This window comes from Lontra canadensis, unplaced genomic scaffold, assembly GCF_010015895.1.
Source record: "Lontra canadensis isolate GAN:19392208 unplaced genomic scaffold, GSC_riverotter_1.0 scaffold93, whole genome shotgun sequence".
NCBI lineage: Eukaryota > Metazoa > Chordata > Mammalia > Carnivora > Mustelidae > Lontra > Lontra canadensis.
The window spans coordinates 6,820,858-6,845,625 of NW_022631087.1; the positions used below are offsets into that span (position 1 = coordinate 6,820,858).

The 24,768-nt window shown below is 56.9% G+C and overlaps 2 protein-coding genes across 2 annotated transcripts; both read right to left on the reverse strand.

Moving 5' to 3' along the window:
• Positions 1-2,664: 2,664 nt before the first annotated feature.
• C1QTNF6 (C1q and TNF related 6) lies at positions 2,665-11,017 on the reverse strand. The gene is made up of 3 exons (XM_032836729.1): positions 10,263-11,017; positions 7,256-7,511; positions 2,665-4,349 (listed from the first exon to the last, which is right to left on the reverse strand). The coding sequence occupies exons 2-3, from the start codon at positions 7,503-7,505 to the stop codon at positions 3,802-3,804; spliced, it is 798 nt and encodes a 265-aa protein (XP_032692620.1). The 5' UTR covers positions 7,506-7,511; positions 10,263-11,017; the 3' UTR covers positions 2,665-3,801.
• Positions 11,018-20,353: 9,336 nt separating this feature from the next.
• SSTR3 (somatostatin receptor 3) lies at positions 20,354-21,694 on the reverse strand. Its single transcript, XM_032836746.1, has one exon. The coding sequence runs from the start codon at positions 21,656-21,658 to the stop codon at positions 20,399-20,401; it is 1,260 nt and encodes a 419-aa protein (XP_032692637.1). The 5' UTR covers positions 21,659-21,694; the 3' UTR covers positions 20,354-20,398.
• Positions 21,695-24,768: the final 3,074 nt, after the last annotated feature.

Below are 24,768 nucleotides of genomic sequence, written 5' to 3' on the forward strand. Positions count from 1 at the left end.
TTCTAGGCCTTTAACGACGTGGTCCCTCCCTAACTTTCCGGCCTCAGAACCCATCCTTGTCTGTCTCTAACACCTTTCCAAACATTTACATCGCTTATGGGCCTCTCCCGTTGCCCAGAACGTAGGCCACACTGTCCCACCTCCACCCTGTCATGCTGCTGTCTGTTTTCCCCACATCGTATGTCTTTAAAACTCCTATTCATCTCCAAGACCCTGCTCAAATGTCCCCTTCCCTCTGACACTTTCCTAGATCATCCTCTCTAGAATTCTTTACTCTCTTCCCCATGCCCCAGGAAGGACCTCCTGGGTGTATCCTTTTCCTAGGAAGGCTGAGGACTCCCAGATACACCCAACCCAAGCCCATAGAAGGATCCAGCCCACCCAACCAGGTACTAAGTCCCCAGGAACACATCCCGGTTCAGCTGCCTGCACCAGCTCTGTCTAATCGAACTTCCCCCTTAATATTCCCTGCATTGTCTCCCTCCCACCCCCGACCAAGCGATGGCAGAGCAGAGCTGAAGTCCCCTGACTCCCAGTCTAGGCTGTTTTCCATTTCGTGGGCTGCTTCTCCTCGTGGCCCATCTCTCTCTCCCCTTCCTTGTTCGCTAACACTTCAGAGGGACATACTATTTTCAAAATATGTAACTGAAGGGGATGGCAGGGGTGGAGAAGATAGCCATATGGGCTCCCTGGGTCCCCAGGACTAAGCATTGTAGATCTCCTGGGGGACCTGGTCCCCACAGACGTGGCCACAGGCTTGGGGGCCTCCAGAGTTCCAGGGCCCTTGCCCGGCCCCCACTGAGACGTCGCCTTCTGGAAGGGTTCCCATCACAAAGATCCAGAGGCTCCTGCTACTCCTTGGAGTGGAAACCGGGCCCAAGCCGGAAACCAGGCTCCTGTGGGAAAAACCAGCGCAGGCGGACGTCGGAAGCCGCTTGGAACCAGGATGGAAGCTTCTGCTGCATATCAGCCGAGACCATGGAGGAGCTGGTTCTGAGAGCCCTGAGCTAATGAGGCCTGGAAATGCCTGCGACCTTTGGCCTCAGCTTGCAAAGGACAAACCAATTCTCCTGAAGGGGCTTGGTGAGAAGTTTCCAAAGCTTTGCTGCCAAAAAACAAAACAAAACAAACAAACAAAAAAACTTGGCTGCCTTAGCGGATTGGCAAAACCACTTGTCCTCACAGCATCCATGATGAGGCTCTGGCACTGGGGGCAGACGGATGACGCGTGAACAGAGCCTGGGCCAAAACTACGCCTTGGGGTCGCTCCCCTGCGTAGCCTCTGACCCATGGGGAGCACTCAGGTGTAGTGGGAAGCCTCTTGCCATGGCCATGTAGGTTTCAGAGAAACAGAGACTCATGGCTCCCTTGCCTGGGCTGGGCCGAGTCCCAGGGCAGTTCTAGTAGCTTCATTCCGAATAGCTGCATCTTGCACATGGTGCCCAGAACGCCACCAAGCACAGCCATAGGGACACACAAAGGTGCCTTGAGTGTGTCGGGCAAGCCCACAGGGGTCACTGCAAACATAAATAGGTCTACGTGAGCAGTCACTGCGCTAGCTTGGAAAGTCAGAACCCAGTCCGCTGTCGGATGAAGCTGTGTTTTCCTCCAGAGAACAGCCAACTGTTCTCTCGTAAATATTAAACACAAACCATGAGACAGAATCCCCAAGTAGGGCCTGAGGGGCTCGGCACTTGCAAGTGATTCACTGGAATGTAGGCTCCACAGCGTTCTCGAAGGCAAGAGGATGGCTTGGGCTCGCCCTGCACCTCCACGCCTAGTGGGGTACCCAGCACACAGCAGGCAGTCAGTGGGTGTGGCTCAAACATCGCTCTTCTCATCCTCCTGGCCACCCCCTGGGGTAGATTCTCTGTGTCCCCATTTTACAGACAAGGAAACGGAGCCTCAGGTGTGTGGAGCCTGGCCTGAGGCCACAGACAAGGTACGGCCCAGCCGGCTCCGAGCCTGGCTCCACTCACTCCAAGGTCTACCAGCTGATGAATGACCGAGGGGCCGCATGGGATGGGGAGCCCTTGGAGGGGAGCCCTGCGGTGGGGCCCCCAGCAGAACCGGGACTGGCCGCCCTCCCGAGGAGGGGCACAGGGAGCCGAGCCGAAAGAACCAGCCCGAACTGCCAAAAAGACAGACACACTTTAATCACTCCAGACAAGCAGGACAGGGACGAAGTCAGGTGAGGAGTGGGGGTATAGCACCAGCGTTCACGGCACGGGGTCAGGTCCTGCTGCCAGCCCCCCATCACTGAGCCGTGAATCCGTCGGCTACAAGTGAGCACCAGAGACCACTGCTCGGGGCGCCTCTGCCCCGCGGTCGGTATCAGCACCAACGGGAAGCAGCCATTTCCCTCTGGAGAGAGGTTCAGGCTACCTGGGATGGGAGACAAGAAGGCCGGAGACTGCCAGACTGCCCCACCCCGGGAGAGGGAGAAAGGACAGAAGGCCTGATGTCCCTTCCTTGGCCTTGGTCACTCCCAGTGCCTGTCTTGGTCTCATGGCTCAGAGGACGACGTTCCCCCCGACTGACCTGGGATGTTGCCCGCTTCAGTTCCCTAGACCTGCTGAGGGCTCCAAAGCCCGGCCCATGGTCCAGTGGCATGTGTCAAGGTGGCATCTGGCCACAGGAGGCTCCATGCCAGGCACAAGCTGCCCACTGGGGCCTCAGCACCTTAACTAGGCCTGGAAAGCCAGGGACGTTGGGCCGGCAAGGAGGGCCAAGGAGGGTCAGAGAGCACCTGGGGACAACGTCAGTGTCTGACGGTGGCTGGGAGCCTGGGAGAACCGAGGCCCAGGCGCCTTGGGGATGGGGAAGGGGATGTGTGAGGAGGGGAAGAGTCCTCGCGGGCTGCCATACCTGACATGTGGGGAGATGGGGGTCTGGGCTCCCTTTCCCAAGGGCCCTATTCACCCCCAAATGCCGCAGACTCCTGGACCCTCCCCTCATAGCACCCTTGCCCTGACCAAGGCCCTTCTGGGGTTTGCTTTAATGAAGGGCATTGGGCAGGAAGGAAAGAAATGGACAAGGATAAGGATCCCCCCTACCTTGGGGACTCTATCCACCTTGGGGACCTGCAGACAAGGACGGTCCACGGTGGCTGAACGCCTAGACACAGACTTCTGTGATGACAGCCCTGCACATTTTTCTGGGTCTGGTTTCCTGAGCCTGTATCTCCCCACCCTGGCTGGGCTGGGCACTCACCAAGGCCAGGGCCTGTGTCTCACCTCAGCTTCCCCAGAGCCTGACACAGAGTGAGTGCTCAGCGAGCGTTTGATGAATGAATAAGGAAATGGCGGCTGCACGAGTGGGGTGCACAAGAGAGGGACAGAGAAGGTGGAAGGAGTAAGAGGATAGGGGTGGGGGTCCTGGAGAGATGAGAGAAGTGAAGGATTTGGCAAGAGTCTAGAATGTTCGGAGGATTCCAGAATGTTGGGAAAGGTCTAGAATCTGGGGACTCAAGGCGGGTCCCTGGACCAGCAGCACCAACTACATCCAGGAACTTATTAGACGTGCAGAACCCTGGACGCCGCCCACTTCAGAACCAGAATCAGAATGTGCCGTGTTCGCAGGCTGGGAAAGTTCTAGAATATTCAGGTTAGCGTGCTTCTTAAAATATGTCCAAGAGAAGAGAGAGAGATATGATGGAGGGAAGGAAAGAAGAGGAAGCCCACCCAGAATGCCAGGTCCCAGGGGCCCACTTTATGGAGGGGCACACCGAGGCCCTGTTGGAGGACCACCTTGCCCACAGTTCCCCCCACCCCGGGGCCGGGGCTGCCCCACCGGGGGCCACTAATCATCCTCAGGCTTGATGAGGTGGCCGCTGAAGGTGATGTAGGTGTCCACGTCGTCGCTGTAGACGGCGTTCTCCCGCTCGCGCTTGAAGAGACGCACCCAGACTCGGTCCCCGGGCGCCAGCGCCAGCATCACGCTTTGGCTCTGCATGATGCTGCGGTCACTGGGCTGCGCGTAGAGGATGACGGCCGCCTCCTCGTTGTGCACCACGTGCACGTACGTCTCCTTGAAGTTCCAGCTGTGGACGTTGAGGCTGAAGAAGTAGAGGCCACGCAGCGGGGCGATGAAATGGCCGGTGGCCAGGTCGAAGTGGCCGTCGGGGTTGACGAAGACGGTGTCAAAAAGCAGCGGCTGGAAGCCCTCGCTGCTGTGCAGGGCCGTCTTGCGGCCCACCGAGAAGGCCGAGAAGCGCGCCTGGCACGGGCTCCCGGGGCTGCCCGCCTGCCCCTTGGCGCCCTTGTTGCCCTGCGGGCCGCGCTCCCCCCGGGGACCCTCCCGGCCCAGCTTCCCGGGCGTGCCCAGCAGGCCTCGGTCCCCTTTGTCACCTGTGGGGACAAGAAGGGGGAAGTCAGGGCGGGCACCCTTGCCTCTGCTTGCGGAGGGCTCCACCTCTGCCTCGAGAAGGAAAGCCAGAGAATAGCCAGCACGTACTAAACACCTACTGCATACTGGGCATCGCTCCGCTGAACACCCCTCTAAAGAAGACACCGTGACCATCTCTACTCAGTGAGGTTCAGTGACTCACCTAAGGTCATACAGCTCAGGAGAAGCGGGAGGGGCAAGACCCAAGACGCTCTCCGTCTTCCACCGCCCGTTCCCCGCCCCGTGCAGTGAAGGTGTGATCACGTCGTTCCCTGGGAAGCCAGGCCCAAACCCCCAGGGTCACTACACCCAGCCTGACTCCAGCGGAGAGGTAGCTGGTGCAGGACCCACTTGGCATTTCTTTTTCTTTCTTTCTTTTTTTAAATTTAAATTGATTTTAAGTAACATATAGTGTATTATTCATTTCAGAGGTAGAATTTAGTGATTCATCAGTTGCACAGAACACCCAGGGCTCATGACATCCCAAGCCCTCCTGATGCCCATCCCCCAGCAACTCCGTTCCCCCACCTCCCCCCTCCAGCCACCCTCAGTTTGTTCCCTAGAGCGAAGAGTCTCTTATGGTGTGTCTTCCTCTCTGTTTTCCTCTTATTTTATTTTTTTTTCCTTCCCTTCCCCTATGTTCATCTGTTTTGTTCCTTAAATTCTGCATATGAGGGAAATTGTACGGCATCCGTCTTGCTCCCACTGACTTATTTCGCTCAGCTGCGTATCCGCTGTTCCATCCATGCTGTTGCAAATGGCAAGAGCTCATTCTCTTTGCAGCTGAGTTGCACTTTGCATTTCTGACCCAGAGAAGGAGCCAAGAAAAAAGCCTCTGCCTACATGAAGGGAAAGGCCCTGGTTCGGAACCAGGCAGCCCTTGGTTGGTGTTATGTCCCACTGGGGCATTTCACGGTCACGGTCTCAGTTATTTTGTCTCTGTCTTGAAGAGGAATCTGTCCACCTCACAGGGCTGATGTTGGGCCCTTGACAAAATGTCCTATGGGGGAGCGCCCTATAGACTTCCAATATGAGGCAGGAGGGTCCACCCAGCAACGCTCGGCCTGTCCCTGACTGCCCGGGGCTCTGGCAACATCCAGCCTCATCCTTAGGCACACACGCCTCTGCCCAGCCTCGGTTCCAGGCTGACCTTGAGCACAGAAGGAGCAGGGGACCCCCTATGTCTTGAGGTACCTGATCCCAAGCATTTCCTTGCCACCTGTCACACGCCAGAACTCCTACCATCAGCCACTCCCCTTTGAGAGACCCGCACAGGCCTGTGTCTTCCCAAGGTCTCCTGTGACCTCGGCAGTATCGATGGAAAGAGCGAAACAGAAGGCACAGCCCCTTGGGGGAAAAGCCTGGACAGAAGCAGGGAGAAGGGGGTCCCCGGCTCTGCAACGGTTTGACCCCACAGTCTCAAGGGAGAAGGACCTCCTTGCCTGCACCACACTTTATGGTTTGCACCTCCCTGCCCCAGACCTGAGGGAGGGGGGTGAACAGAGGTCCTAGGAAGGGGTTACCTTTACCTTTTTACAAAGGAGGCGGCAAGCCAGGGACAGAGAGACCAGCCTGACCCGCACAGTGAGGGAGCGAGCAGCTGGGACAGGGACCCCCAGGACTCCTGACGCCAGCCAGGGGCCTCCTGCCACAGCCGAGTGTCCACCCGCGCCGGCAGACAGTGAAGGCTGGCTCAAGGGTGTCCTCCTAATCCTGGGTTTTTAGGAAGACAGCGGCCAGACAGCTCCTCAGCCTCAGGCAGGGGCTCTATGGGCCTTGGGGAAGATCGGGTGCTGGAGGAAGGGAGGTGTCCTCCCCCATGAAACCCGAGGCCCGGAGTTCTCAGAAGCCAGCTGATCCCTGGCTGGAGGGTGGAGTGGAGTCCTCAGGGACAGATCTCGGCTTTGCGCCTTAATAGCTGTGTGCTCCTGGGAAAGCTCCTCCCTGCTTGGAGGCTCCGTTTCCCCCTCTGCAAAATGGGAGCAATGACCAAGGTCTGACGTCTTGGGGTGGTTGGCCACACAACCCCAGGTGAAGGGTGTCCAGGGCCTGGCCCCAGCCCCAGCTGTTCACAGTCCCCAGCAGCAGAAGCCTCTTCCTGATTTTCGAGGACAGGGAGCCCACTCTCACCTGGATAGCCCTAGTGGCTGCCCATAGATCTCCCTGCTCCCACCCTTGTCCCGGCCGGCCATTCTCCACGAAATATTAGAGAGATCCATTTGTAGCCCCAGTGGGACCAGGTCTCTCTGCTCGAACCCTACCCTGCTCCCCATTCCCACTCAGGGAAACCCAAGTCTGACCCTGCCCCTGTTTCATCTCCAACTTCAGCTCCTCCTCTTGCTCTCTGCTCCTTAGACACACCAGGCCCACTCCTACCACAGGACCTTTGCACCTGCTGCTCATGCTCCTTGGACTACTCTTCCTCAGATAGCCACCTGGCTTCTCCCTCACTTCTCAATGAACCGACACCCCATTTAATTTGCAACCTATTCCCTGCACCTACACTCCTGATGCCCCTTACCCTCCTCAACCTTGGCACCGCCATCCCCTTTATCACCATCGAACACTCTGTCTCATTAACTTGGGCAATATATTTTTTGCTCATGTTCTGCCTCTCCCATGAGAATGGCAGTTGGCACTTCTGTCTGGTTTGCTCATGCTCCATCCTCAGACCTCAGAACAGTCCTGGCACATAGTAGCTGCTCAATAAATATATGAATGACAGAAAGGGTCTGGGACAATTTTCTCTCCGGGTTTTTCCTGTTCCCTCCCCCTCAAGGACCCCAGCCCAAGGAGAGGGCTCTACACCCTCCCCATCCCCAGCCAGGCCAGTCTAGCCTGAGCCACTGGGAGGGAGGAGGCTACTCACCCTTCAGGATGGTGATGTTAATGTAGGGCCTGACCTCAGGCAGCAGGTATGGGAGGGCAGATGGAGAGGCCGATGACACTGCTTCATCGGCAGGGGTCAGGAGGTCCTCAGAGTCACAGCACCGTTGACAGTACCCAGGGGCACCCGAGGCCACCGCATCCCCAGAGGAGGGCTCCTCGGTGGGGACCGCAAACACCAAGAAAGGGAGCAGGAGCCCTGCACAGAGGAGGTCCAGGGCAGCTATCCCCATGGTGACCTGCAGCAAGTAAGGAAGGGCAGAGATTCTATTTAAGGGACCGTCCACACTGCGCACTGCGCAGCACGGATGCTGCCCCCATATTATCAGAGCACCTGATGTAACTCAAGGGCAGAGGGTTAGTGTCTCCATTTAATAGATGAGAAGAAAGAGACTGACACAGAGAAGCAATTTCTCCCAGGTCATGAAGAGACCTGTGGCCATGTAGGGCCTGCAGGCTGGGTCCCCTGGAACCCAGTCCATGGGGATTGGGCACACGTGGGCCTGGGAAGGAAGCCCGTCTAAAGAGAGCCATAGCCGGGGAAACAGACAAGGTCCCGGGATGCCTTTGCTGGGGTGGGCGAGGAAGGTGCTCCAGCCACCCACGTGTCCCACCCAGTAAGACCGTGAAATGCTCCCCACCCTAGCCCTCCCTGCCTACCTCCCTTTGGCTTGTTTTCTTACAACCGACCCAGCCTTCTCCAGCAAGTACAGGCTACCAGCCCAGCATGAGGGATGTTAGTGCGCCCCTGGGACCAAGGCAAATGATTCTGCAGGCTCGCTCTTCAGGAGAGGGGATGAGTGGCCAAGCCCAGGATCTGGCACCTGAGCACCATGGTCCTGACCAAGATCTAGGAAAGTTCATTTATTGTCGCAGTCAGGAAGCAACATCCAGAGAAAATGCACAGTGTTATGCCCAGTGATGCTGTCACGGCATCTTTAAGAATTCAGGAGTAGGTATGCAGAATTTTAGACCATAGACCAGTGCTGGCCTGCCTAGAGGTGCCTGTGCACAAGGCAGAAGCAGGTACCTCTCTGCGCGGACAAATTGGAAACAAAAATAGAAGTCATTTTTTGGAAAAATGTAACACTGAGGGTTTGTAGGTTGGCAAGGTCTGTTGTCAACCCACCTCCCCCTCAGCACCTTTGCTCAGTCAACAACCCTCACAGCTCAGCCTTACACAGAAGCCCCAAGGCTCTGGAGTTAATTCATTGGAAGAGAGTTGTGTCAATCATCATAGACCTACCAATCCACTGCCAAGGGGGTAAATTGGAATTAAGGAGCAGGACTAGAAGGTCTGGAAAATTCAAAAACGATGGGAGAAGTCCAGGGGTTTATGAAGATGTCTATGGCCCTGGCCAAGGGATGTTCCAGAGTTCCAGGAGGGGGGCAGGAAGTGGCCAGGACAGCAGACACTGGGGACAGGCTGGGGCTGGGTGGGCAGGAAACACGGCAAAGAGCCTTTGAGGTGGTAGCAGTGTTTGGGGGCTGGCATATTATCGCAGGATCAGAAACTCAGCTCTTGAAACCAGACTGGTTTTTACACTTCTGGCGTTTCTTTGTTTATTTCCTTTTTGTTCCTTTAACATTTGGTACAATTCAAAAATATTTTTTCTGCGGTTAATACATATAGAGAAGTTAAAATTATTATTTTTTTAAAAAATGCTATTCTATCTCCACTGAGTACTGAGGTAAAGGATGGGTTTTAAAGGGCAGGAGTCCCCCCTCTATACACACACACACACACACTCCACCATGCTGGTGGCTGAGTAGTAGCTAGAAGGGCGGTGACGGGCAGGTCGTCCCCAGAGATACCACCCCTCTCTTAGAAGTGACCATTCCCCAGATCTGCCCTGGTCTGTTTTCCTGGTTCTGCTCTATAAGGCAGATAAACGTCTCAGAGATCAACATCCTCTCTGTTCAAGATTATAACCCCCACCCTGTGTTTGTAAATGCCACATCTCGGTGATTTTTGAGAAGAACAAAAATCCCCTTTTTCCTGGCCATAGATGTGACTTTATGGGAAAGGGTGAGGCCTTAGGGTTGGACCTAAGATCCCAAGATAGCTTACAAGCTGTGTGACCTCGGGCTAGTAGTTTAACCTCTCTAGTCTTCCATGCTGCTCCTTGACACTTACAAGGAGTTGAAACCACTGCCTACCTCCCCTGTTGTTCAGGAGGATCCAAATGCAGGGTAAGTGCCTGTAAGACTTGTAAGACTTGTAGGACTCTTAATACAAAGGAAGGCAGAGGGAATAGTCAATAACATTGTAATAACATTGTATAGTGACGACCCTCATCAGTGGAAAGCACTGAGTAATGCACAGGATGGCTGAGTGACAATGTTGCAAGCCTGAAGCAAGATAATGTCAATTACACTTCAGTAATAAACAAATAAGATTTGACATATGTTCCTTCCTGTGACAGACAAGGCCTCTACCCAGTGCCCACACGGGATGGGAAGAGCAGAATTTTGCCTGGAGAACTGGCATGGTTGGGGATGTTTCTGTTGGCCAATCTGAGGCCAGATTGGAGTCAAAAGCTCTGAGACACAGAACTGTGCCCTGGGGAGAGCAGGAAGCAGGAAGCAAAGCAGTCTTTGAACAAGAGTAATAATAACCACAGCCATGATCAGGGACTGGCCCTGGGGGAGGGGGGTCACGCAGGGATTCAGGGTGGGGGACTGTGCCATCTAGGGTGATTTGGGATGGGGGGTTTTCCTGCTGCCTTTACTTAGGAGCTGGGAGCTCTCTGGGAGGGGAGGAAGCTGGGCCTGCTGAGCTGAGCTGGTGAGTGTCCCGGCAGGGACAGGCTCCCGCTGGAGAAACACTGCAGCCCTTCACCAGGGGCTAGAGGGGCTGAGAGGGTCAGAGGGAGAGAGCAGAACCCAGGACGTGTCTAGGAAGAGAGGAGGGAGGAAGGGAATTCCGGGCTCTGACCCCAGCCCCCAGGGCCCTGCTGGAAGAAGTTACAGGAACATTCATCACTCACCCCGTGTCCAGTGGCCTCCACGGCAGCTCACAGACCCCCGGCCTCTGGGCAGTCTCTGGCTCCTTGGCCCATGTCTGCTTGTTGCTGGCCCAGACCCCCAGGCTGAGCCGAAGAGGGAGGGAGAGAAGGAGGGAGAGAGGCGGAGGGAAGGCGGAGGGAGCGGGCTGAGCTGGCTTCCCACTTCCCCTCCTCCCTGCTCCATTCTCTCCAGCCTCTGGGATCTGTGAGAGATAAAAGGAGCCTAGGGAGCTGGGGTTTTCCTTTGCTTAACTCTTTGGTTGTCCAGTGGGGTCTGGTTTGATTCAGAAGCCCAAGAGAGTCAGAATGGGAAGGGGTCTGAAGCCCCTTGAGGTGCAGGCTGGAAAACAGAGGGAAAGGAAGGGGCAGGAGCCCCCCCAGATTGCTCAGGAATGAGGAGGCAGCACTGGAATCGGGATGAGAGGTGGGCTTGGCCTATTTGCTCTGGGTCACAGGGGCAGGGTGCTGAGGGGAGAGGGCGCGGGCGCCCACTAGCTCAGGACTTGGGCCAATTCCATTGACCTCTCTGTCCCTAGGAATCTGCAGAGCTCCAGTCCCTAGTCTCCTTGTGCCGGGCACAGGGGAGGCTCAGCACATGTCCAAGTCAATGAGCAGGTATGACCCCCTCAGGTACTAGGTAAGGGCAACAGCCAGGTCAACACCCCCTCTCCGATGGACATGGAAGTACCCCGCCTCAGCCTGGAAATCTCCCCTGAACGGTCCATCCCTCGCGTCTTATGGAGCCAGCCCCTCTGTGGAGATGACCCCCCAGAGACGGGTCCTGTTGGCAAGAGGGGCAGCCTGTGTAGTATGCCCCTGGGCCTGGGCGGGGTCCTGCCCAGCTTCCTTCCAGTTGAGCTGCCGAGGTTTTTCATGCATCCCTGGGACTCTGGGGTGCCCAGACGGTCTCCAATGTCCCTCCCACTCCAGTCCCCTCTCATTCCACACTGGTTGAGTGCTTACTGCCTGGGCTGGGCCTCATCTTTGCAGGGGTTTTTGGAACCTGAAAGGTGTTCCCATCCATTATTTCAACTCAGCTGACCCCAGCCTTGTGCTTTCCCAGGGTCCCATGGCTGGGAGGAGTGAAGAGGAGCCACAACCCCACAGAAAGGAAGTGGTCCCCAGCCCACTGGAGTCCTAGGAACATGCCTGGGCGGGGGGAATGGGTAGGGTTGGGTGGGGGACAAAGGCTCTAATTCCTGGTCTGTCCTGTGGGAAGAGGGAGGCGGTGACATTACTGCCCTCAGTACAGAAATGCCGAGATCTGAGAGGGATGGAATTCAGTCTGGGGCTTAGGGCATGAAAGCCTAGCCCCACTCAACGGGCCAAGTGTGGAGGATAGAACGGCCCGTGGCCTGTGTATCTTTGACGTCTCATGTCCAGCCTTCGGTTTTTCTAGCAGTTTTGGGGATAATCAGACAGCAGAACTTCAGGCCTGGAAAGACCCTGAGAGATGGCCTGACCCAATTACTTAATGTGACCAGCAGAGACTCCGTGACCCAGGATAGACCCCAGTCTTTGGCTCAAGGTCACAGCTGACCAGAGCCGAAGCTGGAATGAAAGTCAGACTCTCCCAGCTTTCAGCTTTGTGCTGTTTTCACCTCTCAAGCCCACTTAGAGTCCTCCCCCCTACCCTGGCCTACTTAGGGGCCCCAGGGGGTCCCCCCCAAAAGCAGACTAAGGTTCTACAGCATTGAGAAAACACCAAGACCACACTGGCCATGCCCTCTATGTGGCCCTGCCTCAGACAGCATTCCCAGGGCCCTGAGCCAGGGCTGCAGAGGGTGGGAGCCACACTCCCCACCCTCCCCCTGCTGCTGTCACCAGGAAAAGGGCTGAGTCAGCAGCACCAGAGTGGAAGACAACTCCTGGCCACCTCTGAGTCCTTTGGCTTAGAAAGCCTAGCCTCGGAGGGAAGGGAGAAGGGAAGGGAAGACAGATGGGGGATGGCGTGCACAGCCTGGGGACACAGGAAGTTTATCCCACGCTGTGCCAGCCCTCTGCTCCAGGCCACACTCAACAGCCACTCTGCCAAAGGCCACTCAGCCCATTTAACAGATGAGGAGACTGAGGCCAGGAAAGGGACTTGATTTGCCAGATTCTAGGGCTGGCTCCTTTGGCTCCCAGCTAGGCCGATGCCCCAGAAAAGGGCTCCTTGTTCTCTTTGCCAGCTGGAGGCAGGGTGGACAAGAGAGCAAGACTCAGATATATTACACTTCAATATTTTTCCTCTCACTCTCACTCTGCCTAAAATACCTTCATTTGTGTAGCATCCGTGGTCTCTCAGCCATTCGGAGGATCTCCCCAGCTGGCCAGGTAGCTTGGAGACAGAGCCCTAGCCCTGGGGCAGACAAAAGTGTGTTATGTTCCAGCTCTAGCTCCTTCTAGCTGTGTGACCTTGGGCACACTCCCTACTTCTGAGCCTTGGTGTTCCTGGGCCAGAGGGACATAAGGAAGCCAAGAGCACCTGAGCGGTCTGGTGGGATACCCGATAGGGGTCCCCTCTACTGGCCACCCACCAGTGCTTCTCCGTGGTCACACTCTGAATAGGGTAAGGGTATCAGCCCCTTCTCATGCACACCCCAGCCCTGGGACCCAGGTATAAAAATAGTGAGTGAGTGAGTGCTTACAGAGTGCCGGGACCCCTCACGTATTTTAAAAAGATAAAATGTGTGCCTGTCAAACGGTGAGAAAGAAAACATGATTCCTGGAGTCAGCATTGCAAGTTGTGAATGCCAAGTCACAGATCTAACTAATCAGGGTCACTAGCCAATTAAGAAACTAAACAAAGGCAACCGCGAGCGCCACCTGCTGGGGAGAGCCATGGGGCCCCGCGGTGGGTGTGACCCAGCCCACTGGGCACCCACCTCATGCAACCGGCGACTTGTGATGCTCCCGTCTCATCCCCTTCGTCGGGAGCTAAGGGGGTAGCAGAGGGCTAGGAGAAGGATGAAAGGCCACTGCGACGCGCTAGGGGCTGGCTGGGGCGCCCAAGCACTTTTTTCCAAACCCCCTCCCCACAAAGTTGGGGAGAGGTTGGCCAGAGGTTCCAAGGGACCCTCCCTCTCCCAAGCAGTTCGTCCCGCTTCCTCCTGCGCGGAGAACCCCAGACTCGGTTCTACTACGGAGGCCTTCCACTGATTAGCCAGGGTGGGTGGGTGAACATCCACCTCCGGACTCAGTTTCTCCACCCTGGGCTTTCAACACCCCATGTATGATCCCGAGTTGGGCGAGTTTAAGACCATTTTACAGAAGGGGACACTGAATCCGCAAGAGGCCCAGGGAAAGAAAGAGCCAGCAGGTCGCGCGGAGTCTGTCGGCCGCCTCCACCCCCACCCCGCCCCAGAAGAATCCTGCTAACTGTTGGGGGAAAACTGAGGCTAAGGAACAGGTGCAGCAAGTGGCTCCCTCCCCGACGACCGACCAGTGGCAAAACCAGAACGATGAGGCAGCAGCCAACTTCCCCGCTCCGCTCAGCAGAAGTAAGGAGAGACTCCCCGACCCCCGGCCCACCGGCTTCGGCTTGGACCCCTGGGAAAAGGCAGTCACCGGCCGCGAGCCCGCCCCTTTGGCTGCCAGCCGATGCCCTGGAAAAGCACGGCCCAGGGCTCAGGCAAACCGGACCCTGTCGCGCGGACACTCGCGGCCGCGACCCTCAGGCCAGCTCTGCTCCGGCCTCTGGGCCTCCACCCGAGAAGCCCAACCCGAGGCGGCTCCTCGGCGCCAGGGAGGGGCCCCAGCGCGTCCAGCCGCGAGCGGAGCCCGCCAGGAGCCAGCAAGGCCGGACTTCGCCGAGCATAGCCGAATCCCGCCAAGTGCAGCCGAGGACAATCGGGCAGAGCCGACTTTGGCCGAGCCTGGCGGTGGCGGCCGAACATGGCCGAGTCTAACCGAGTGGAGCCGAGCGTGGCCGAAGAGAGCCGAGTCCGGCCGAGCGGAGCGGCGACCAGGCGGACGTCCCGCGGCGCCCCCTGCCGGACACAGAGCACAGCGCGGGCCTCGGCCGAGCCAGTCCGCCTCCAGGTCTCCCGACAGTCCTGTGAGGTGAGGTTATGAATAAAGCCCATTTTATGGATGAGGAAACTCAGGCTCCAAGCGCTTCCGAGGCCAGCCCGTAGGCCCGCAGAGCTAAGCAGTAGGGCCGCTGGGGTTGGATCCCGATTGCGTGGCTGACAGCTCAGCGGACTGCCGCCCACGTAAACAGGCATATGAGTTTGCTTTGTTCTCCCTGTAATTGCTGCTGTTCTGTGGACGGAGAGCAGGAGAGACCAGCGCTGTCTGATGAGCGGCGGGAAGCTGAACCTCAGAGACAACCCCCCCTTACAGATGGAGAAACTAAGCAGGCTCTGGGTCGTGTTGAGCAAACGCAGGACTGGCCATTCGGTGTGCCAATATTGACACATTTCCAGGTAATTAAAGCAGATAGCAGGACGAGGAGGGCCCCTGGCCTCCTTTTCCCCACCTGTAACAAGCCGGCCACAGGGGACGTGGGCTCCTGGCTGCCTCTGGGCTGTGTTCCTGGGATGTGTGAACCAGGACCTGAGGTGTCTGGGACCCTGGAGATGCCTTCGAGTGTGGCCGAGACATTTTCTTTGAAAAGGAACCTTCTGCACACACACGTGCACAAGTGTTTGCCCTTTGTTCACACCTCTGGGCTGCAGGGCTCCCTGGAGGGTGGCGGAGCCTCCTGGAGGCCATGGAGTCCCCACGGGGCCTGGGCTGCCCTCACACCTGTCCGGTCTTCCCCAAGGACATCATCTGCCAACACCCAGTGGCCACCAAGGAGCTGGCATCAGTGGCCTCAGAGCTCTCTCCACGTGCGGCATTGCTCCTGCCACCTTGCCCCCCAGTTTCATAGTTTAAAAAACAAAACAAAACTGTAGACACTGGACTGGGGGCTGGGAAAACAGCTTCTTGGTCCCACTTCTGGTACTATGACCCTGAGCCAGGTGTTTGATTATCCCTGGTCTGACCATCCCTGGTCTGACCATCCTGTGCTATAAACGGGTATTGGAGCTGTCCTAGGTCCAATAGTGCTAGGTCCTCAGTACCTAGACCGTCTTGCATAATTCCTCCCTGGTGCATGCACTCCAGTGTCCTCTCTACACTCAGCTGGGCCATCGTGCCTCCTGGGGAGATTTCCAACCCCCCCCCCCACCCATAGAGAGATTCTTCCTTCTGGGAAAGCACTTCTTGCATTCATTGAACACAGCACCTAACACATCAGGCACAGTGCTTAACTGTGGAGAAATATTAACTCATTTAAACCTCCCAACAATAGGGACATCTGCTCTCAACCCCATCTCAGAGACAAGGGGTTGCGGGGAGAAGCACAGGAAGGTTGATTAACTGCTTCAAGGCCAAACAGCTAGTGAACGGATGAGCCGGGATTCAAGCCCAGGCAGTTCCAGGGGCCATGTGCTTCACAACTGGCTAGTTTATCTATTCTCTTCCCTGTGACTTCCTTTGCTCCTAAGACTGCCAGGCCTTGCATCTTCTCTGCCTTCAGCTTTTTGCAATTGGCAGTTGCTCCCCAAAATACTTGCTAAATGAAAGAGTGAGCGGGCCGGGAATTATGCAAGCCCCGGAGGTCTTGGGAGAGGAGGGACCATAAGTTCTGTTTTGCAGGCAGGGAACTGTGCTCGCTCCCTGGGCCTGCCATGACCAAGTACTACGAACTAGGTGGCTTGCAATAGAAATTCATTTGCTCCTGGTGCTGGAGGCTGGGCGTCTGAGATCAAAGAGTCAGCACAGTTGCTTCCTTCTGGAGGGCTCTGAGGACCTCCCACCCAGCTTCTGGCACTTGGCTGACAACCTTTGGTGTCCTGGGACTTGTAGAAGCCTCACCCTGCATCTTCCTTGCACTCTTGTCTGTCCAAATCTCCCCTTGGCTTAAGAACACCAGTCACACTGGATTGGCGGCTGACCCTACCCCAGTATGACCTCATCTTAGCTACTTATGCCTGAAAGGACCGTACTTCCAAATAAGGTCCCATCCAGAGGCACCCAATGTTAGGACTTGAACATGAATTTGGCAAGGAGACTCAACACAACCTACAACAGGAATTAACCTCCTACGAGGTCCTGTCTGACACAGCTTCTGCCCCTCACCTGGGCCCGATCTCTGCCTTTCCTCTTTTTCTTGACAGCATTCCTGCGGACTCAAGGCCTTAGCACACACAGGTCCCTCTTCCGGGCAGTCAGGTGTCCGCACCACATGCACCCCTCCCCTATCACACTTCTCTCCCAACTAGATTCTGTGGCTCTCCAGGAACAACAAGGGCACAGAGACGGCATCTGTCTTTCCCTACCGCACCTTCAGTCCAGGGTCAGAGCCTTGCCTACTGTCTGTGCTCAGGAAAATCTTTGTTAACTTAATGAGCTATGCCCAGAGAGATGAAGTAAATGGCCCAGGGCTGCACAGTAGGTTTGTGACAGAGTGGGCCTCCTGATTCGGGTCCCATAGCTTTTAGGGGATGCATTTCCCCCACAGCCTTCCAGTGGTCTCACCGAGAAGGTCACCAGGGCCTGCCAGTGACAGGGGCAGTGCAAGGCCATGGCGGGACTGTGACCTTGCGTTATCCCGGGGAATGCCCCTCACATTCCTGCCTGGGGTTCTTCCCACCTGTAGAGTGTTTCCATCTGTGTTTGGCATCCTGTGGAGCCCAGCTGTCACCTCCCCATGGGTCAGTAGCCTCTGTCTCCCCCACATCTTTTAGGTGAGGACAACCTGAAGCCTGGGGCCTCAGGCCCTGCGGTCTCCCAGCTCCTCCCCACTGATGCGGATGCTGACGCATGAAGTCCTGGTCCAGAGCCTAGTGGCCATGGGCTGTTGCCTGGCAACCGCCTCTGAGAGACAAGTTCAAGGTAAGGCCTTGGGTGTGAGTAAGTTGAAGATTTGGAGAGGGGGAATCAGGCAGGGAAGGTCATCACCATCCTTCCTGCCTGTCCTGGCTCACAACCCCAGGCCTCACCTCCCCCTGAGGCGCCTGCTTTTCCAATAACCCACAGATTCCAGGCCCAAACCCCTACACAGGTTCCTTCCATCCCCCTGGCCCTCCCCGCATTGATTCAGGATTACTGCAGGGCACAGAGCCAAAGGAGGCCAGAGTCACCGCGTGAACACTGCCCCTGAAGTTTGTGAAATGGAATTCCCCTATTCACTCATTTATTGCAAATATTCATAGTTACCTGACTTGGGAACACAGTCCCTGCCTGCAGAGGCAAGGCTGGCAGTGGGGCAGTGACACGCATGAATGTGAGCGGGCACAGGCAGTGACACATGGCATGGTGGGGAAGCTTGGGGCTGTGGGATCCAGAGGGGAACCCTGGCCCGGAAACCACTCCCGTGCGACCCTTCGCCCCTAGCAGTCCCTCTGCTCTCACTGCAGGCACACCTGCCTCGGGCACCGTAAACCCCTCGTGTTCACGCGTGGGTGTGACTGAGATGCCGGGGCCCCTCCTAGGCACCCCGTGCTCACAAACGCACACACAGTCTCCTGTTGCTGCCTGGGGCACACACCGGCCTTGGGGGTCAGGCCAGCCTGTCAGTCACGGCGTCCCATGGTCTCCCAGGTGAGAAGGATGGGCACGTGACCTACACCGGACCAATCGTCGCACTCCATCACTTTGTCTTTGGTAATTGGCCCAAGGAGCTATCACGTGACCCAGTCGAGCCAATCAGCTTTCTGCCACGAGTCTTGCTATTCGGGCACAGGAAAAGACTCTTATCTACGGCTTTGGGACCAAGATCTGTAAGGATGTTGGCTGAGGCTTATGGGGGCCTCTTCCCTGCGCCCTGGAGACCCGGACTCTGGGAAGCCATACACAGAGACCTGTGCACGCAGAGCTGAGAGATGAAGAGAGGGACAGGCGGCGTGCGCACACACACACACACACACACACAGGCCCACCAAGACAGACGAACTGGCCCAGGTCACAGCTGGTGTCATGTGTCACTGTCTTTATTGACAAGAGCAAGGGGCAGGAGCAGCGAAGGGTCCCCCTCAGGGGCTTTCCAGCCACCCGTGCTGGACAGGCTCACCTGTCCCAGGAGTCAGGAAGGCAGGGTTGGCCAGGAAATGCTGAAATGCCGGGTGCCCTTCTTCACTCAGAACCCCACATCCTTCTCAGAGGAACCCCAGACTGAGGGCTGGGCCTCCAGCTCCAACATCCATACAAGGTCTTGTTTGGGGAACTTCTGAGCCGGCCAACTCCCCAAGCCCCGCCTTCTTATCTTTGGCCTCTGCCTCCTCCCCTTCCCCCAATCCTGGGTCCCGCACTGCTCTTACCCCCAAAGGCCAGAGACAGAGAGGCCGCCTGAGGAAGGAGCAGGTGTGGACCAAGCCTGGTTGGGGGCTTTATAATCTGATACTTTACTTTAAAATCGGATACACCCACCCCTACCCATTGTAGTATGGGGGGCAATTTGTCCAACATAATTCATTCCACCCCCAATTCTGAGCAGGTGGGCAGACTGGGACAACCTACTATTTTATGATGGGAAAACTGAACCCCAGAGAGGTCAAGGCTAGCCAGGATCCTGAGTTTAGTTGAAAATTTAGGTCTCCCAATCTGTGCTTCATGTGCTTTCCCTGAGGACCCCCTTGCCCTTTGCAAGGGGTGGGGAGGGAGTTAGCCTGAGGTGCCGCCCTCCCCCGGGGCCAATCTCACGATGGCCCCGAGGGCTTATCTCTGGGAGAGAATTCTTGCACAGTGGCCTCTCCTGTGGTTCCCCTCCAGCCCCCCTTGTGTTGTCTTCCTTGGGGTGCCCCATATTCTCCCCCTTAGGGAGAATATAGAGAATGGGGAGGACTGCTCCCTGACCTGTGGGGTCCTGAGTCTCAGCAATGGCCCTAGGCCACCATCAAGGCGCAGCCCCTCTTACCAGCCCAGGCAGGCCCTCAAGGGAGCCAGCATTATACCTTCCAGAGCGTTTGCTTTCCCACCCTGACTGCATGCTTTCCTCGAGATTGATTGGGCCGGGCACCCACAACATGCCTTCAGCAGTGCTGCTGCGGAGCTCCACCCACAGGGGCCAAGGATGGCGGCATGGTCCTGGAGCAGATCTGTCCTCCTCCCTCCTCCTCCCTCTCTTCTTCCTCCTCCCTCTTCCTCCCTCTCCTTCTCCACACCATGCTGTTAGGACACTGCCTTTCCCCACCAGTCTGCCTGACCTGGGCCCTGCCTTGGTCTCTGGGAGGGGAGGAGCGCCAATAGGTGCTGCTATAAGGGGTGCTCCTGGAGCCCTCAGAGACCCAGAGACACCCCCCTTCTAGCCACAACCTCACGACATGAGCTGCTATGGGAATTGGTCAGCTGCCCTCAACAGGGGCCAAGTAGGGCCTTGGGTGGCCTAAACTTAATGCAGATTGGAGACCCTCTTTATGAAAAAGAATATAAAATTCCAAGTACAAAATGAGATATGGGGCCTTGGGTGGGCCCAAGCGGTAAGGGACCCTGAAGCTGGCCTGAGTGACTTTCCTAGAAAATCCACCGCCTCTCAGGGCTGGGAACACGGAGTCCCAGCACTAACATCTGGCCAAGAGGGCCTGGAGGTTATTGGGTTGTTCAGCAGGTGAGGTCTGAGGCCCAGAGAAGAGGAAGAGCTGGCTGAGGCCTTGCAGCATGTCGGGGGAGCTGATGTGGGGCCTGAACAGGTTTGGACCTCTCCCTGCCCTGGGTAGAACTTTCTTCTACTTGGGGCCCCAGTCCCTCCCCTGTGATCCTGGCTCTGAGCCTAGGAAATCCAGACCTTGGTGTTGTTCTGAGGGGCAACCTTCAGGCTGGTCCCCCAGGATGCTCTGTCTTTGAAGGGGAAAGCCAGTCTGACCTTGTCCCCTGAACCTGGACCCCGCTCCAGAAGGCCAGCCAGCCAGGGGTGATGCCCCTCTGGACTTCTTATCCAGCAGAACTTGTCCTGGCTGATTACTCCCATCCCTGAGTCACAGAAAAGAACGCAAGGCCCAGAGAAGGAAAGCGAGTCTCAGCGGCTATGGGATCAGAGCCCAGGCCTCCCAACATCCCATTGTAGGCCTCTGGCACCATGGATAGCATGCCCTCGGCACACCCACAGCCTCTGTCCTGTCCTGGGGCCACGCTGGCCCTCCACAGGCCCCCTACAGATAGCTGATGTGCAGTGTGCCTGGCTTGTCTCCCGCCGAGGCCTCTTGGGGGAGGAACTGCTTGTCCTTGTTGACCTTGCCGCTGGGCGGTCGCTCCTGCCTGCTGGTGCCAGGCTGCGCAATGAGGCTGACCTGGCCATTCATCTTCCCCTCCCCCTGCTTCCCTGCCCCCTCCTCCTCATCCTCCTCCTCCTCTTCCTCTACCGTCTTCTCTGGAGGTCCTCCGGCAGGAGGCTCCTGGCTGCGCACACGGCGGGAGGGTCGCAGCAGGACCCTGCGGAAACCCTGCTTGAAGCGGTAGGAGAGGAAGCCGTAGAGGATGGGGTTGGCACAACTGTTGGCATAGGGCAGCGCCACCACCAGGAAGTAGAGGCCGAAGAAGGCGGGCTCCTCGGGCAGCGGGCACACCACGTTGACGATGTTGAGCACGTAGAAAGGCATCCAGCAAAGGACGAAGAGCGCCACCACGGCCACCACCATGCGCGTGACTCTGCGCTCCGAGCGCCGCCGCCGCTGGCACGAGGGTGCCCGCACCCGCCGCCCTGCCGAGCGCACCTTGACCACGATGAGCAAGTAGCAGAGACAGATGACCAGCAGCGGCCCGAAGAAGCCCAGTGCGGCCGTGTAGATGATGAAGCCAGCACGCCAGGCCGCCGCAGGCTCGGGCCACTGCATGTGGCATGTGCTCATGCCGTGGGGTACCCCTGAGAAGACCACCACGGGCAGCACCACCACGGCCGAGGCCACCCACACGGCCACGCTTACCGTGCGGGCCACCGGAGCTGTGCGCCAGCGGGCAGAGCGGGTGGGGTGCACCACGGCCAGGTATCGGTCCACACTCATGACGGTGAGGCAGAAGATGCTGGTGAACTGGTTGATGCCGTCCACGGCCATGACCAGACGGCACATGAGGGAGCCGAAGGGCCAGTAGGATAGGGCGTTCTGAGCCGCCAGGAAGGGCAGCCCCAGCATGAAGAGCTCATCGGCCAAGGCCAGGTTGAGGATGTAGACATTAGTGACTGACGGGCTAGCCGTGTGCCTCAGGACCACGTAGATGACCAGGGAGTTGCCCAGCAGGCCCACCACGCACACTGCCAGGTAGACCAGCGGGATCAGGACACCGCTGACAGCCAGCCCTGCTGCACTTGGGTCCGCCGACCCATTTCCCGGGGTGGCGTCTGGGAGCCAGGCTGAGGAGGTGTTCCCAGGTTCCAAGGTTGTGGGCGCCGAGGCAGGGTAGCCAGGGGTGTCCATGGCCAAGGGGGGTGAGCGTGGTCAGCAGTCAGCTATGGGCCTGGAGGAAGAAGGACACAGCCACGTTATCGTGAATGATGGCTTTGTCAGCGCTGCCCTCTCCCCGCCATCACACTGACCTTGGAGGCCTGTAGTGCGCCCAGCCAGACTTTGACACACACCTTTTACTCAGCATAGGCCCACAAGCTGTCCCCGCTTCTCAGAGGAGGAGGCTGAGTCTCAGAGAGGCGAAGTGGATCTCGCCCCCAGGGTGTGGTGCGAAGCGTGGGCTTGCCTGGCCCCGGAGGGCAGGGACCTTCGCTGGCCTGGGCACCACGGTGTCCCCTTCGCCTTTGCACCTGTGTGCCTGTGCATTCTCCTCATATGTCTGATAGAGGAGCGGATGGATCATTCAATCAGCCCATGGCGACAGAGGCCCTTCCTTCCATTAGTCAAGCATCTTTGACGTCAATGCATTCTACGTACGATGTGACTCAACGAAATGATAAAACAATACGTATCCTTTCTACAGAGGATGCTCTGACTGGCAGAACCCCAAGGGGATCACCCACTGCGATAGACTGAATGTGTTCCCCCACACTCCAAATTTGTATGTTAAAATCCTAACCCCCACCCAGAGATGGCATTGGAGGGCGGGGGCTTCTGGAGGTGCATAGGTCTTCAAGATGGAGCCCCCCCCCCACATGGGATCAGTGCCTTATAAATGGCCCCAGAGGGCTCCCTCACTCCTACCATATAAGGACACAGCAAGATGACTGACTATGAACGAGGAAGCAGGTATCACCAAACACCGAATCTGTTGGCACCTTGATCTTGGACTTCCAGCCTCCAGAACTATGAGAAATAAATACTGTTTATAAGCTCCCCGCACCCCCCCACCCCCACCCAGGCTGTGGGATTCTGTTATAGCAGCCCCAGAATGGATTAAGCCACTAGCAGGTCTCAGTCCTCACATTTGAAAGCCAGTGCTGTGTATCCCAGGTCTTTAACCTTGAACCTGGGTCTCTAGATGAACTGCAGTGGGGGAGGGGTGGTCCATGAACCCCCTAAACTCTGGTGCAAGTGAATGAGTCCATGTCTTTTCTCTGGGCGGAGTCCAGAGTTTTGATCATGTTCCTCAGATTTTGAATGGAGTTAAGAACTACAGGCCCATGGGGCACCTGGGTGGCTCAGTGGATTAAAGCCTCTTCCTTCGGCTCAGGTCACGATCCCAGGGTCCTGGGATCGAGCCCCACATCAGGCTCTCTGCTTGGCGGGGAGCCTGCTTCCCCCTCTCTCTCTGCCTGCCTCTCTGCCTACTTGGGATCTCTGTCTGTCAAATAAATAAATAAATAAATAAATCTTTAGGGGCGCCTGGGTGGCTCAGTGGGTTAAAGCCTCTGCCTTCGGCTCAGGTCATGATCTCAGGGTCCTGGGATCAAGCCCCGCGTTGGGCTCTCTGCTTGGCAGGGGGCCTGCTTCCCTCTTCTCTCTCTGCCTACCTCTTTACCTACTTGTGATCTCTGTCTGTTAAATAAGTAAATAAAATCTTAAAAAAAAAAAAAAAAAAAGAACTACAGGCACAGTGATGTCCCCTGTCCTGGGAATCGGAATGCCTGGGGACCTCCCATGCCGAGCCCAACCCCCAGTGTCCCTGAAAGGCCCTGCCCGGGGTGGCTAGCTGTGATCTTGCCAGGTGGGCGCGTGGCACCCCATGGTGGAAAATCTCACAGCACACTGTGGGTATTTGCAAGAAGAGCCACCCCCCCCAACGCTGCATCCACGGGGAAGGCTTCCCAGAGAAGACGGCATTTCAGATGGGTCTTGAAGCATGAATAAGAGTTTGCCCAGTGACACAGTGGGAACAGGCATGCCCACTCATGTCATTAGTCCCTTTCTTATCACGCGTCGCATGTATTATAAGGAGCTAGAACTGACTCTTCCCCGTTCCCCACTAGACCAGCTTTCCTTAAATGTAGAGACACCCTCTCAGCTTTGAACTGTCTCCTCATCCCTTCACACAGCACAGGCTCTGCCTCAGTGTTTGAGGCGTTGAATGAATCAGAGGAGCCCGGAGGGGCCAATTCTCAATGCAAAGGGGGGCGAATTGCTGATAGCAGAAATTCAAGCCACTCTCGCTCAGAAAGACCACTCACCTCCGAACCTGTGAGCCTCTCTCAGGAGGCCCAGTTAGAGGCAGGGATAGACAGGAACCCCAGTCCCTTGGTTCCTGTCTATCCCTGCCTCTCCCTACAGAAAACCCTGAGAGTAAAAGAAAGCCTCCAATATCCTCACTCTGAGCCCACACTGAGCTTGGATCATCTCCCGTGGGACCTGCCATCTGCCTGCCCTAGCCAGACACTACCTTTACTTCTGGAAAGGAAAGGCACCCCACTTGGAGCAAACACCCCTGGGTGGGTGAGCCTGCCAGTTTGCCCCTGCCCGAGGACCTTGGATTCCTAAAGGCTCTGAGCACCAGGCCTGGCAATGATGTGGAGAATGGCAAAGATCCCCTTGGCATTGGCTCCTCCAAGGATACCCCAGGCTCATTGGGCTCAGAGCAGCCCTCCCTGATCCTCCAGGCCCAACCTATCATCACCCAGGGCCTCATCAGCCCTCCTGAGCCTGGGACACTGGCACTAGGAAGAAGCTATCTGGACGCTGGGCTCATAGGATCCTACCAGTTCCTCTAGCTCCTTGTTATTTACCCCAGCTGCCAGGTTCCAGGCAAAGCCAGTGACACACAGCATCCTATGGGGTCTTATGGGAGAGGGACTAGTGTTGTCCCCACCATTAGACAGGGTGCAAAGAAGAGGCCACACAGTTAGAAAGGGGCAGATCTGGGAGGACCTGAAGGTCCTCCTCAACCACACACACACACACACACACATACACACACACTCCTCCATTTCACAGGCCGGCAGACTGAGGCTGGGCCTTGGGAAGGCCCCCAGCTGCCATCCCATTTTCCCCACCAGCCTATGCAGAGCTCCCCTCCCTGTTCCTCGGGTTCTTGAACTATTAAGATCATGGGCTCAAACCCCTGGAATCTTAGGATCCTAAAAATAGAATGTAATTTCTTAGAACGGAGTTATGGAGGCCAAGATCTTTAGACTCCGTGTCCTTGAATC